We start from the raw sequence: 15,308 nt of genomic DNA, 5'->3' as shown, positions 1-15,308 counted from the left end.
GGGTCATGCTGGATATCTTAGGACCCTACTACATCTTTTTACCAATTTCTTTTGGACTGGTATGAAAGAAGACGTTCGTGTTTTTGTGCGACAATGCACCACTTGCCAAGCAATCAAACATGTCAACACAGCTCCTAGTGGTTTACTGCAGCCACTCCTAATACCTGAAGGCACATTTGAAAACCTGACCTTGGACTTCATCACGGGTCTTCCAGCTTCACGTGGCTTAACTGTGATCCTGGTAGTCGTCGATCGCTTCACCAAATATGCCCACTTTGGAGCGTTGCCTACCAAGTTCACTGCTGCACTAGCTGCTCAATTGTTCTCAGATATGGTCATTAAACTACATGGTTTCCCACGCTCATTAGTTTCTGATCGTGACAGTATTTTCCTCAGCCGGTTTTGGCAGCAACTCTTTACATTGAGTGGTACACAGCTCAAGATGAGTTCTGCTTACCACCCCCAAACTGATGGGCAGAGTGAAGTCACCAACAGGTACCTGGAGCAATACCTTCGGGCTTATTGCCATGAGAAGAATAGTGCTTGGGTTTCGTTATTATCTTGGGCTGAGCTCCATTATAATACAGCTACCCATTCTTCGATCCAGATGTCCCCATATCAAGCCCTGTATGGTAAGCCTCCACCTTCCATTCCATTTTATCCTCGTGGTCTGGCCAGTGTTGCTGCAATAGACAATATTCTTTCCGAACGTAATGAGTTGCTCACTTCCTTGAAACACAACTTATCACGTGCTCAACATCGAATGAAGTTGTTGGCTGACAAGCATTGCATCGACCGCACTTTTCAAGTTGGTGACTTGGTCCTGTTGAAGCTTCAACCTTACCGCCAAGTCTCAGTGATCCGTCGAGCCAACCACAAGTTGTCTAAGCGTTTTTTTGGGCCATTTCTTGTGCTTGCTGTTTTGAGTCCAGTTTCCTACCGATTAGGACTGCCTGATGGGTGTAGGATTCACCCTACCTTTCATGTTTCGGTGCTTAAAAAGTTTTACGGATCCGCAGATAGTTTACCAGTTGAGTTGCCACTTGATGTTATTGATAACAAACCAGTTCAACTACCCTTGGCTATATTGGCTAAGAGTTCGCTGGGGCAACGTCGTCGCCAAACACAGTTATTAGTCCAGTGGTCACATTCAGCTGCTGAGGAGGCTTCGTGGGAGTTTGAGCATGATTTTCATCGTGCGTACCCTCACTTTGACCTTGAGGACAAGGTCCCTGTGATTGGGGGGAGTAGTGATGCAGTACAAAGAACAGATACTGAAGAAAGAAGGTTAACTTGACCAGTTACTGGGTGCCAACCCAAGTTACCTATTTGGCAGAAGGATTACGTCTGAGAAGTCAATTCCGAAAGTTTAGGAGAGGAAGTTAGAAGTTGGTTGCATGTAAAAGTAGTTAGCCTTAGTTATAAGATAATTGAATGTAATAAGGTAGATATAAAAGGAATGCTTGTATTCTGTAGTTGCATATATTGAATAATAAAGTTTCTCTTTTCTTGTTACGTTTTTTATCTCTCTCTCTGACATTGCATCACGGTTACAAGGCATAATAAGGGCAAAGATGGTGAGGGATGTTCGATAATGGCTTCGCAAAGAAGAGTGCTAAAGCCGGTGTTCGTTCGGAACAAATTTTGAATGCAACTGATGTAGGTATACATTCTGCCTAAAAAAAGAAAAGTCTTGGAGCTTAAATGGAAATATAAGTTGAAAACTGGAAAGAGGAAAAAAATTTCTACTTTTAGAAAAAAAAAATGTAATCAAGTGGGTACATCTGTTGTACCTAAGAAAATTTTGTTCGTAAGAAAGCCTTCACGAACGAAGTACAGGCAGCGGTGACAGTAATAATAATTACAAAAACTTCATCCTCACAAATTAAATCTACAGTAGACTCGTTTAGACCATTCAGAATGAGTTACAGTGAAAGTGATACCTTACATATGGGAGGGGGGAGTCAGCACAACTATATTTCTCCGGTGGTATTCTATCTTTCACGTCTTCACCAGGAGGAGAATTGGTGAGAAATGGTACGAACTATGTATAAAAAATGCATACAATAAGACAGTGGGAATAGATTAATGATCACCAATAGATACCTCTGTCATACATTATATCATTATCTCATGATTTTTATTTATCGACATGAACAATAATGGAAATAACAGTAACGATAATAGTCTTCAATAGCTGTATTCCAAAAGTTTTGTAACAACACAAGGCATCCCACTCTAATATAATATAGTCAGAGCTTGGAAAAAACTGGCTTCCGTTTCTGTATTTGTGCCTTAACTGCTTCGGTTAAGTCATTGGATAACAATCTGGCAGAATTCAAGGTTGCAACATAATCCAACCCCTGATCCACAGTTAAGTCCCTACTTTTAAGCAACACTGTTTTTGTCCCAATAACTGCAAGGGGGGACTTGGTAGCAATTGCTGTCAAGTGTAAAAATCATTCATTCAGAATAACAACTAGTTGATGTAAAATAATCGATCGGACGAAGAAGAAATGGCAAAGGAAGGAAACCGGGCCACACATCTTATAGATAATTAATCCACAATGATAGAAAGAAGGAAGATGCATTCGGGCATGTGGTATATGCATATATAAAAAAGAATTAGTTAAAATTTTGGTGAGTCGGTCAAAATGTCACAAGTGTGCAAATAAGTATAGCTCTGATTGTGACTAAAATGAATTGGAAAAAAGAAAAAGAAAAACATGTGTGGAGCAATACTGGAAATCCTGATCTTTGCATTTACATAGACAGTAATTGCTATGGAATATATTTATTCTTTGTAATCAATTTATTATAGTTAGTTCTCTGTTACTAACTTACTATAGTCAGTTCTTTGTTACTAGTTTTCTGTTTTATCATAACAAATTGTAAGTTTTAGTAAGTTAGAAGTGGTTAGTTTGTTAGCTTAACCATGTGAGTTTGTCAGCATATATAGGGGAGCTCTTTACTTCTGAGTATTGTACTATTCACTTTTTTACTTTTCAGAATGAAAGCACTTTTCCTTTTCTTCATACGATAAGAGTAATAAAGGCAATAAATAGCATGCTAAAACTTGATGCAAATTGAAGAGTGTAGTGGGAATCTATTGTAAAGAAAGTGCAAAGGAATGAATTAAAGAGGGAGTGGGAGTGTAGGGAGTATTAACCGTGAGCGACATCCCTGACGGCCAAATCCAGGTCATGTTTGGAATGGAGAGTGCGAGAAACCAGACCCAACTCCTTAGCCTCCAAACCGGAGAACCTGCGAGCCGTCAAAGCCAACTCCATTGCGTTGCCGAAGCCCACAATACGGGGCAACCTCTGAAGAGTTCCCAGATCAGCCGCCAGGGCCAAATCCACCTCTTTCACCGAAAAAAATGCGTCCTCAGTACAGAACCTTATGTCACAGGCCGTAACGATATCAATTCCACCACCGATGCATGCTCCATGTATACTAGCAATCACGGGTTTCCGACACCGTTCCAGGGCCGTCACGGAATCCTGCATCCAGAGGATCTGCCGCCGGAGAATCTCGCCGGAGTTTGAATTGGCACTGATAGTTTCCAAGAGGGAGAGGTCGATGCCGGAGCAGAAGTGGTTGCCAGCACCGGATAAGACGATGACGTTGACGTCGGGGTTGTGATCGAGAGCATTGAGGGCCTTGGGGAACTCGGAGAAGAAATCACGGGAAAGAGCGTTGCGTTGTGAGGGACGATTCAAGTTAAGATAAAACACACCGGATTTTGGGGTCTTTTCCACAATTTCCAGGGTTTTGTATTTCTCTTCCATTGCCCTTTTGCACTTCTGGCCCTATCTGCAGCCAAATAAATACACACATTTAATATAGGGTTCGGTGTCCACGTTGAATTGTGTCCTATTTAAGTGAGCAATTGTTAACTAACTCAGTTTGCTTATAGGAACTGATCAAAGTATAGATAAGAATATCTGTTTGCGATACAGAATACCTGTGATTTAGAAACAGTAACCATTTTGTCATGTTTCGCCAAAACGTTTACCAAACTGTCGTGTCAACAGTAAATTTTATCAAAATATCACGCGGCATATCTCGCTACACTGTGTAGCGAAATATGTTTGCAAGTAATTCGTCAGTGTAGCGAAATATGCCATGTCAGGCTGCACAGTCAGCAAAAATGACACGTGTCAAGCAGCACGTGGCATTTTGACAAAATTTACTGTTGGCGTGACAGTCTGGTAAATTTTTTTGACAAGTGTGTCAAAATGATTACTCTTCCTATGATTTATTTATAAAAAAAACATACAATCAAAATCATAGGAATAAATGAATGGTTTTTCTTTTTAATTTTAATTTTAATTTTTTTTTGGTAATCGGTTTTTTTAATTTAAATTTTAAATAAAAAATTAATTTTAACAAATGAATATTCTGACAAATCAAACCAAGGACGCCAAAATGAAATAAATCCAAAAAACACATAGGTCCTACCGGGAGTCGAACCCAGGTCGCTGGATTCAAAGTCCAGAGTGCTAACCACTACACCATAGAACCGTCCGCTTTGTTTCGTGGAAAATGTATAGTTCAACCTTTTTAACAATGCCCAAAACTATCAAGGCGCTCTCCTTTGGTAAATCAAATCTTATTTATATTATACAATAAATATCTCCTATCCCACACAGACTTGTTGATGTTCTGTAACAATTTTTTCCACCCAATGACATGGTTGTAATTTTCTTAAACAAAACACAAAAATTATGAATTGGAGAGAGTTTGTGTTTTTTCTCGTGCATAGTTTCATCTAATACGTTAATATATGGAAAAATGTTTTTGTTTGGACAAATATTTTTTCTGTTATACTTTCAGAAAAATAGATGAATCCCACTACCTTTCTTTCTTTATTCTTTTATAATAAGATACATTTATTTTTATATAAATATGACAGAAAAAATATTCTTATAACAAAAACAAAAATATTCTACCCTTAGTATACTATTTAAAAAATGTTGTATCATTAGTCTAATTTACGTTTTCATAGCATAATGGACAAATTTAGGAGAATAATTTTCATTTTACTATAGGACCTAGAGACAGGGAGAAATTAAAGTAAGAGTTTTGGGAGAATCTAATATATATATATGGACTTACCGTTTCTCAAGTTGCTTGGTATAATTTTATCTCCGACTATTAAATCATTACCGTACAAAGATGGATCAACGGTAATAAAGGAAGAGAGAGGAAAAGGGAATCATAACCATTCAAAGGTGAATCAATTAGTATAAGAAAATAAATAAATAAAACGACGTGGTTTTGGGGTGACCGGAGATAAACTTATCTCAAGTTGCCGGAGAAATATTTTTCCTTATATATATATATATGTGTGTGTGTGTGTGTGTGTGTGTGTGGGTTAAGATTATTTTATATCCGTGTAAGTTATGCTCTTAATCTTGATTATTGATCCTATTTATATCAACCAGATCCGATTTATTAAATATTTGAGCCGTTAGATGCAAACAACTAGTTTTTCTATATATATGGGAAAATACTTTCTCTTTTAATAGGAGAATTGTTTTCTCATGTTAGTGAGAGATCGTTTCGCGTGCAATATTTTTTTCATTTTTTATCTTTTGTTTATGGTGCGACCGATTTGAATTATGTGTGTAGGAATTTTTCTAATCTCATGTCAAATGAGAAATGCAAAGCCCTATATATATAGGAAAAAGAAGTATCATTTTAAAGGACACAAAAGTGATTTACACATTCATACTGTGTAAATCAAAAAATTGCTTTTTTTTCTCTCTCCCCAGTTACATCGCTTGCGTGTATATTGAAAAAAAGCAACTTTTCAGATTTACACAAAGTATGACCGGTCATACTTTGTGAAAGTCACTAGAAGGACATAACTTGTGTCCTTTTAAATGACACATATTAAACCCTATATATATATGTGTGTGTGTGTGTGGTGAAATTATTTCTCAAGTTGCTGGACGTCCAGCTAGTAATCCTGATCGTTGATTCTCATTTATTTTTCATATTTAATACTTTTTCCCACCCATATATGATTATGATTCCTAACTGGACGTCCAGCAACTTGAGAAACGATAATCTCATATATATATATATATATATATATATATATATATATATATATATATATATATATATATATATATATACATACATGCATACATACATATATGTATGTATGTATGTATATATATATATATGTATGTATGTATGTATGTATGTATGTATATATATATATATATATATATATATATATATATATATATATATATATACATACATACATACATACATATATATATATATACATACATACATACATATATGTATGTATGTATGTATGTATGTATATATATATATATATATATATATATACATACATACATACATACATACATATATATATATATACATACATACATACATATATGTATGTATGTATGTATGTATGTATATATATATATATATATGTATGTATGTATGGGGAAGGATATTGTGACAACCAAGTTGTGTTACTACCAAGTGACTACCCATCAATCTTACTGTTAGATCGATTATATTGATCCAACGGTTATATTTATTTCCATTTTTGTATGGTCATGATTCCCCAAATTTAATACTTTATATTTGTTTTCACCTTTGTATGGTTATGATTTCTCATATTTAATGCTTTCACTTTAAATATGGGGAATCATGACCATACAAAGATGGAAATAAATAAAACTGTTGGATCAACATAATCGATCTAACAGTGAGATTGATTGGTAGTCACTTGGTAGTAACACAACTTGGTTGTCACAATATCATTCCCCTATATATATATATATATATATATATATATATATATATATATATATATATATATGGATAATAGTTTTTTCATGCAGTAGGAGATAACTATTATTTCCTACAGACTCATTTATGCAAGTAGGGTCTACTTTTATGGGGAGAGAGAAAAAAAGCAAACTGAAACTCATCTTGAATTTGTGTGTGTAGGAGATAAATTATTTATCATGTGACATAAGAATAATAAATCCATATATATATATATATAAAACAAATATTATGTTGTAGAAAAATTCTTAGGTCATGTCATAGAGACAATCAATTGTGTGGGCCACTACTTTTAAAATAAAAGAAATGTAAAAGAATTGATGAGCCCATTTTTATATGTCTGTAGAAAAATTGCTTATGTCATGTGAAAGGAGAAAAACATTACCCCTATATATATATATATATATATATATATATATATATATATATATATATATATATATATATATATATATATATATATATGATAGGGATCTTTTGACTCTAGAGTAAGACTTACAACTCTTACTCCTCATCTCAACCGTTGATTTCTGTCCATCTAACGGTTATTATTTATTTGAAATAAATAAATAGTTAATTGTTATAGATAACCGTTAGATGGACGAAAATCAACGGTTGAGATGAGGAGTAAGAGTTGTAAGTCTTACTCTAGAGTCAAAAGATCTCTCCCCATATATATATATATAGGAAAAATATTTCTCAAAGCAGCTTGTGATAAATTTATCTCCGGCACCCCAAAACTACGTCGTTTTATTTATTTATTTCCTTATATTAATTGATTTACCTTTGAATGGTTATGATTCTCCTTTTCTCTCTCTTCCTTTATCACCATTGATCCATCTTTGTACGGTTATGATTTAGTAACCGGAGATTAAGTTATCTCCAACAACTTGAGAAACGATAAGCCTATATATATATATATATATATATATCCAAAACTCTATTTCATAAAAATAAAAATGATTACTTTTTAATGTATTTAAACTTCTAAATTTCGGAGGGACCGTGACCTCAGACAACAACACAAGTCTCACCTAGAGAAGTTATTCTACGTTGCTGCCCCAATTTTTATGAAAGATCAGACAAATTCAAGGGGGTGTTTGGTAAGAGATTTATTTTGGGATTGATGGAGAAGTGTAAGTGGGTATCAAGTATTACCATGTTTGGTATAAGTTTTTCAAAAATTTCCCTAGTAAAATAAGATGCATAGGAAAGTTAGTTGTGTGGAAAATGTGATGAAAATCACTATTTCAAAATACCACTTTACATGTGGTATTTTGTGATAAATAAAGAAGTGAAAAGTTGAACTCTAATATCTTGACAAAAATGACCCTCCATCATGTACATATGTCCGTCTTGTAAAGCTCTCTCATTTACAGTTGTAACTCTCTTTCTTATTGTTCCTCTCTTTCACTCTTTAATAACAGCCTATTTTGATGTTTTCTGGTTCTATACAAATTCTGTACGCACATATTTCATTTTGAAAGCATAGAAAAATGCAAATAACGAAAAGGAAAAATTGGTAAACTTCAATACTTTATGCGAAATGGTAGTTATCTCAAATACCATTTTCATAAAAGTTTAAAATGGAAAATTTGACTGGTGGCACCAAATTTTACAAAAAACTATAAGGGTTATTTTTGTCATTTCAATCTATTTTTCCATCAATATTTTATCATCAACCAAACATACATTCAGAAAATTTAATCCAATTTTTCTGATAATATTTTGACCAACCAAACAACTTTTTTTTAACTTTCCTACCAAACTTATTTTTTCACCATATTCCTAGTAATTATATTTCCCTAATAAAAAAAAATTTCTTCTCTATCAAACGCCTTCCAATGGTATATGTTGGGTCCCGCTTTTCTATAACAACGAAAGAAAAATAGTGTTCGCCTCAGACAAAAAAAAAAAAATGAAACCCACTTATTTTATTTTTTTAAATTTTTTTATATCAAGATCCAACATCATATTCTACCTTTTCTATATCTATAGCAAACAAATTATTTTTGCCGCAGCCGTATAAATAGTTTTGCCGTAACATAAACTCAGAAACGAGTCCACAGATCCGGCGTGAATTTTACGGACAACCAAAATTTCAAGTTGGGTTGCATGCTTTCCACAAATAAGACAAAATAATAACACCTTATAAATGACTTAAATAATGCTTGTCATAAGTAGATAGATGAAAATGAATAAGAGCTTAGATTTGGTCTTAAAAAAATTAGTGTGTCATCGCATTAGTTTATGAATTTTTTTTTATTAAACTAATCACTCAAAGATCTATATTAATGACAAAAATCTTTGAAAGATTAGAGTAGTGACAGACTACTTTTAGAGGATAAAATTAAGGATTACACAAAAGAATACTACTGTTATTCAAATTTTAACGAATTTTCGATCGTAGTAGAACACTTCATTAAATACAACTGCATGCTGGTTATATAAAAGTTTATTGCTAACTCCATAGCTTACCATAGAGACATTTCAAAGTATCTTGGAATCTCCCATTTTAGCTCAAACGAAACCTAAAACCAGTTGGAACAAGTATTTTATCCTCGTATGTTTTTACTGCAACATTTTCGGAAAATGTCAGTCTTATAACATTAACAGATAGCACTTCTAGCTCTAGCAAATAATATACACTCTCCAACTCCAATATTATGCTCATGCCCACGAGGTGAATGAAAATCCATAAAGGAAATCAAAGTTCATAAAAGGCTGAGTTAAAAAAGATTTTGGTACCAGGTTCATTATGTTTCGTTGCAGCCACTGCAAGGAATGGCCGCTAGACAGATAAAAATAAGAACCCGGTCAATGTCCAAAATGGCTAACCAGACTTGTCCTAGACCAGCTCTCCGAAAGATGAGCTCCCAAAAATTTCAAACCTGCATTGCATGGCCGCAACCAAGATACAGAAGACGGTGCTGGGATTTGCACAATTAGAAACTAGGTGTTAGAACCATCAAAACTGCCCTGCACACTTTGTCGTCTTTTTTCTCTCCAGTTCTCTCCCCACATCTTGGCTTCAGCCACGGCACGTTCTCTATCAAGATCCCTGTTTAACATCCTTGCAGTTTCACGCGGGGAGTCATCTTTCTCAGATCCTTCCAAATCCCATCTGCGTCCAGATCCTCCACCTTCATCATTTTTCAATATTCTTCCACCTTTATCATCTCTGTTCCTTTTATCATCACCAGCTCCCCTGTAACCATGCCCAGCATTGTTAGGGTCATATGCCTGGTTGGCCAGATAAGAGAGGGCCGTTACCACATCCCCAATCAGAGGACGTGCTGCTGCCTGTTCTTGAATACACATTGATGCCACAGCTAGAGCTTGGTAAAGACCACGCATGGGATACCGTCCCTGCAGCTGCGGATCTGCTAACTTTGGAAACTTCCTGCGGTCATTGAACAGCGGACGTGCCTACTCAAATATAGAAAACCACCATTACCACTCCATTGTTATGGACGCATAAGTTGATGCATGCCAAACTAACTTAAAATGACAAGAAAAGATTAGAGGACTACCCATGTGACAAGGTTTTGTTCTCCATGAGGCTGGGTGCTGTCAATGGCCTTACGGCCAGTAATCAGCTCCAAGAATACTACCCCAAAACTATATACGTCAGATTTCACAGTCAGTTGTCCAGTCATAGCATACTCAGGAGCACAGTAACCATAAGTTCCCATGACACGGGTGGAAACGTGTGATTTGTCACCAACAGGACCAAGCTTCGCAAGACCAAAGTCAGAAAGCTTTGGATGATAACCTTCATCAAGTAATATATTCGATGACTTGAAGTCCCTATAAATGACTGGAGGATTTGCCTGGTCATGTAGGTATTCCAATCCTTTTGCGGCACCAGCAGCTATTTTCATCCTAGTGTTCCAATCTAATGGCTCCTTATCAGGGGGAAGATCTGCACACGAGTCAATAAACAATGATTAAACATCAGTTGTTATCATGATAACTGCATCATGTTTGCAGTAATGTAACAGACATGGCATTTATTCCCCACTCTTCCCAAAGTTTGGAGAGGATCCTCGGTCATCAGAAGACAAATCTGATAACAATGCAAAATGGAAACACCTCAAGAAGGCAATACAATGGTTATCATATATATGGCAGTCCTTTTCTGTCCTTTGAAATTAACAAGGAAGGCTAGCCCGTACCCTAAGTTGATTAGGCATTTTCAGAAAAATCTTTTAGATTTCTCTCACTACATAGCATATATATGCATGATCCTCGATAAAAACACTTTCCAATATGACAACTTTATTCCTCTCTCTAGGTCTCTCTTGAAGGAGCTAACATGGAGCCCTGAATGAGTTCAAGATGCATTGCTCCATAATTCCTTGATAAATCGTTGTGGAAGATTCATTAGTGATCAGATGCTAAGTCTGCTACTCTATAAAACCACTCCCCCAATGAAACTCCGACTTAAAACTATAGGGGTGAGAGAAATCCTTGTATTTAACCTCATCCTTAACATTTTTGCAAAGATATTATTCCCTACATTCAAACTCATACCTTAAAATTTAAACTCTTCAATGAAAACATAATAATTACCTCTATTTTATCTACTTTCAACCAAGAAATTAAATTAATGTTTAGGTTCCTGATCCTACATCGTCAATGCACTTCATTACAAATTTTATTCACATCCTGCATACGTTTCCAGTAAATTAATTGGCAAATAAGAAGGCTAAAACTTGGGCTTTGAAAAAATATATTAATCACGCGAGCCAGAGGTTGCCTTAATATATACTATCATAATTTTTTAATTTGTATTAAAATATGAATTTATCTCACTTTTCAATATGAAAACCCCTTATCTCGTAATTTTGACAGGTTTAACACGCTCTAGGTTTAACTCATAATTTAAAAAATAGGAAAAATATTTGTCCTTTTAAAGGACATAAAAATTGTGTTATTTTAGTTAAAACTACTGTGTTTTATTTAATATTTAAATTAAAAAAATTATCAATAACCTCTCATTGTCTCCCACCATGATTTTTATTGTGTAACCGTTTCTCTCACCATAAAACACATTAGTTTTGACTAAAATGACACAATTCTATGTCTTTTAAAAGGACAAACATTTTTTCCTTTAAAAAGATCCTCTATTTTTGTTTAACTTTTATTTAATTTAAAATTTGTTTTTATTTTTATATGGAATTATGGAAGGAGCTTAAGGCTCTCCTACTTTTATTCAAGCCGAGCAGATATTTAACTTTCTCTATCAAAAAGCCTGGCTCCAACCCGAAAGTTTAACCGTAATGCTTCTCTGTGATATATACAACCTGGTGGAAAAGTCAGGGGGGAGAGAAAGAGAGAGAGCAACAAAATATGAAACAAGAAAAGCAACCAGTACCAAGTTTGATAAAGGCATAAAGCAAATTTCAATTCCATTTCTTCTTCTTAATTGGTGCTGATACTATTAAGCACAAATTTATGAGGAAAACTACATGATATTATCCGGATCAATGGTGCAGATAATTTTTTGAGCAAGCTGCAATCTCAAGTCATGATCATGACATGTTCTTGGCCAGAATTTTATAGTTTCTATATGAGTAAGCCAAAAATTTTATGGGAAAAAACATGAGTTATAATTTAGATGCTAAGGATGAATTATGGGAATAGAAGTATTTAACAAGATGAGAAGAAAATTTGACAATAATGAAGTGGCAAAATCAAGAACTCTTAACAGCTACAATCATATACATTAGAGAGGCAAAGTTTGGAAAATAATGACTAAAAGCGCATAAAATAATAAGCATGAGTGTTCCCATATATGGGAAAAAAATCCACAGATAATTATGTCACCATATTGAGTTCAAGACAAAAATATGTGGAACTGTTAAAACCACCAAAATCCTTTTGGTGGTTGTAATGAGTTCGAGACAATTCTGTGGAATAGATATGTAAGAAAAACAAACAACATGCACTGTAGAGAACAGCCCACTCACTAACAAGAAATGAGATTCTACAAGAGAAAGTCAAGTATGTCCTAGAATACACTAACTGCTATAGGATTTAATTTCAGAACAGCTATTTGCATCAGAGCATTCAATTATATTTATTTTTCTGTATTGCAAAACACATAGAAGTAACTTAAACTATTTCATACTTTCATCAGTGGTGTTAGATTATGTAATACCTGACCTTAAGTCTTTGCTAAGAAATTATAAACTTCAGATTATTTCTAATGTTATCCTCCCCTGTACTAGTACTGTATAAGACTGCAGAGTTACTGATGAGACTTTAATTTTTTTATTTTAATGTATTAGCTGCTAGTCTTGATGTTCAGGATATTTGTGAAAGAGAATACTAATTTCCAATGACTTAATAGCTGAGAAAATACTCAACTAAAACAAAGAAATTCTAGTCACGGAAATGAGGAGAGGGGTACAACACAACTATACCGTGAAGGTGGTCTTCCAATGATCCCAATGGCATAAATTCATAAACTAGAAGGCGTTGGTCCCCATCCGCACAGTATCCAATAAGATTCACAAGGTTAGGGTGGTGCAGAAGACTGAGCATGAGAACCTCCACAAGGAATTCCCGATTACCCTGAAGACCGTTTCTGTCTAACTGTTTAACAGCAACAACCTACACGGGTAAATAAACAAATTTCAGGACACACTAGTAACCAGAGGCCTCAACCAACCAATAACTCTGAGATGAGGAGATTAATGTTTATCTTGTTTTATTAAAAAAAGAGTGCTTTTATTCCCACACCACTTCTTTAGTGCGATTTACCCTGATTGAATCCCGGATTGGTCGAAACCTTGAATATGTATACATACATACATATGTAAAAGAAGAAGAATTTGAATAAAAAAGACCATGTTCTTTGGTTGAAATTGAAGAGTGAAAACAAGAGAGGAATCAGGATTTGATGTTGATTAAATGAGTTGAAAATGGAATTACCTGACCGGTGGTTTCGAGGCGTCCCTTGTAGACCCTTCCAAAGCCACCTTCCCCTATAAAGGATTGGGGCTTGAAGTTTTTGGTTGCGGCTGCAAGTTCACGGAAAGTAAAAGTTTGAGCGGCAATTTGGACAGCGGGTCCGTCCTTGAGAGCAGGCAATTCCCTTTTGGAGTCTCCATTAGTTGTTGAGCGTAGCTTGTCTTCTCCTGCAATTCGAAATGTTAATTAACTGAATCGAATTGAATTGATCTGATCATTAACCTATGTTCAACTGAGATATCATATGGGATCTGATTTCATATTCGTTCGTATCATACGGGGTGAAAAACCTTGATTGATGGATGACAAGAGAAAAGGGTAAGGGCAATTCATTTTCATTTCATTCATGGTTTGAATTGGAAGCTATCCTAGCATCTATCTAAATCAGAATATCAGATCAGATCAACGAGTTGAGTTGAGTTGATTGGAAAATAACTAACCAGAGACAGAGGGAAATCTGGAAATATTGGAGGGGAGCTTATGATGATGATCAAGATGATGATGATGATGGCTCTCATGCTGAGGATTAGGATTCAGCTTCTCATCCTCCCTCGAATCGAAACACGAAAAACACCCCATTCGAATATTTTTGGCTCCCTGGTCAAACAAATTCAGACGCAGACTCAGACTCAATCAAGGGCTGGCTCGTCTTCCAATTCCTACCTAAAACAAAAAGAGATTCTACGATTATTCGATATATTAAAAAAGAAGAAGAAGGCTCTTGTAATTGGCTGGGTAGGATGGCATAACAGCTAAATAATATATAAAACAAAATAAAACAGATGAGCTTCCTCTGCTGCTTACAACTTACAATTACAAGTGATTAACTTACACCTTTGACTTATCACACTTAAAAGGATGATGAATTTAATTTAGATTTCAAACGATTTTAATGAATTATTTTTTAAAAAAAATTATTTTAATGGATTTTTAAAAATTGAAAAAAATATATTTAGGTGATATTTGATTAGAATTTTAAAAGATAATTTGAGAGTTTATATAAATTGGTAGATATTTAATTTTGTGGTATTCAAAGAATATGACTTCTATTAGTGTGAATTTTATGAGACTTTTAATAAGAAATATAATTAAATGTCTCTTTCACAATTTCACCTTAACTCAGGTTTCTCTATTATACTGTCTTCTTCTTTTTTTTTTTGATGGGTTGACCCGCTCGAAGTCGGGTTTCGACATGGGAGCTTCGTCAAAGTTGGAAAATAATATTTTTTGAGCGATTTTCATCACGAAATAACCCAAAAACAACAAGATTCTAATAATCCATCACAAAAACAGCAGATTTTTTAAAGCTTTTGGAAGTTTAAAACATGATTTTTCAAGTTATGGGTCGCAATTCTTAAATCAATTTTTGTTTTACATCAATAAACAATATCAATTTAAAGAAAGATTGAAACTTTCATAATATGAACATATATTTTGTAACAATACATTCATGAACGAAATTCCTTCGCTATATGAAGCGATTTCAAACAATT

At 34.6% G+C, this 15,308-nt stretch overlaps 2 protein-coding genes and 1 non-coding gene across 5 annotated transcripts; all 3 read right to left on the bottom strand.

Annotated features, from left to right (window-relative positions):
• Positions 1-1,984: 1,984 nt before the first annotated feature.
• LOC133307650 (delta(3,5)-Delta(2,4)-dienoyl-CoA isomerase, peroxisomal) lies at positions 1,985-3,883 on the bottom strand. Its single transcript, XM_061508195.1, has 2 exons — positions 3,170-3,883; positions 1,985-2,443 (listed from the first exon to the last, which is right to left on the bottom strand). Exons 1-2 carry the CDS (start codon positions 3,789-3,791, stop codon positions 2,253-2,255), a joined length of 813 nt encoding a protein of 270 aa, XP_061364179.1. The 5' UTR covers positions 3,792-3,883; the 3' UTR covers positions 1,985-2,252.
• A 572-nt stretch (positions 3,884-4,455) lies between these two features.
• Positions 4,456-4,527, bottom strand: TRNAQ-UUG (transfer RNA glutamine (anticodon UUG)). Its single transcript has one exon. It is a non-coding gene; the product is annotated as a tRNA-Gln (tRNA).
• Positions 4,528-9,232: 4,705 nt separating this feature from the next.
• On the bottom strand, positions 9,233-14,577 carry LOC133307653 (serine/threonine-protein kinase PBS1-like). 3 transcript variants are annotated; one of them, XM_061508203.1, is made up of 5 exons: positions 14,256-14,577; positions 13,777-13,979; positions 13,266-13,455; positions 10,368-10,759; positions 9,233-10,263 (listed from the first exon to the last, which is right to left on the bottom strand). In XM_061508203.1, exons 1-5 carry the CDS (start codon positions 14,392-14,394, stop codon positions 9,787-9,789), a joined length of 1,401 nt encoding a protein of 466 aa, XP_061364187.1. In that variant the 5' UTR covers positions 14,395-14,577; the 3' UTR covers positions 9,233-9,786. The 3 variants fall into 3 exon arrangements, with proteins under 3 accessions (XP_061364187.1, XP_061364188.1, XP_061364186.1); XM_061508204.1 differs by having other exon boundaries at positions 13,777-13,976; XM_061508202.1 differs by having other exon boundaries at positions 9,234-10,263; positions 13,777-13,982.
• Positions 14,578-15,308: the final 731 nt, after the last annotated feature.

The sequence above is a fragment of the Gastrolobium bilobum genome, unplaced genomic scaffold (assembly GCF_033153095.1).
Source record: "Gastrolobium bilobum isolate Gb01-03AN ecotype WA unplaced genomic scaffold, APGP_CSIRO_Gbil_v1 utg11686, whole genome shotgun sequence".
NCBI classification, from domain to species: domain Eukaryota; kingdom Viridiplantae; phylum Streptophyta; class Magnoliopsida; order Fabales; family Fabaceae; genus Gastrolobium; species Gastrolobium bilobum.
Note: the sequence above shows the minus strand (reverse complement) of the source record. Positions and strands in the feature narration are given on the sequence as shown.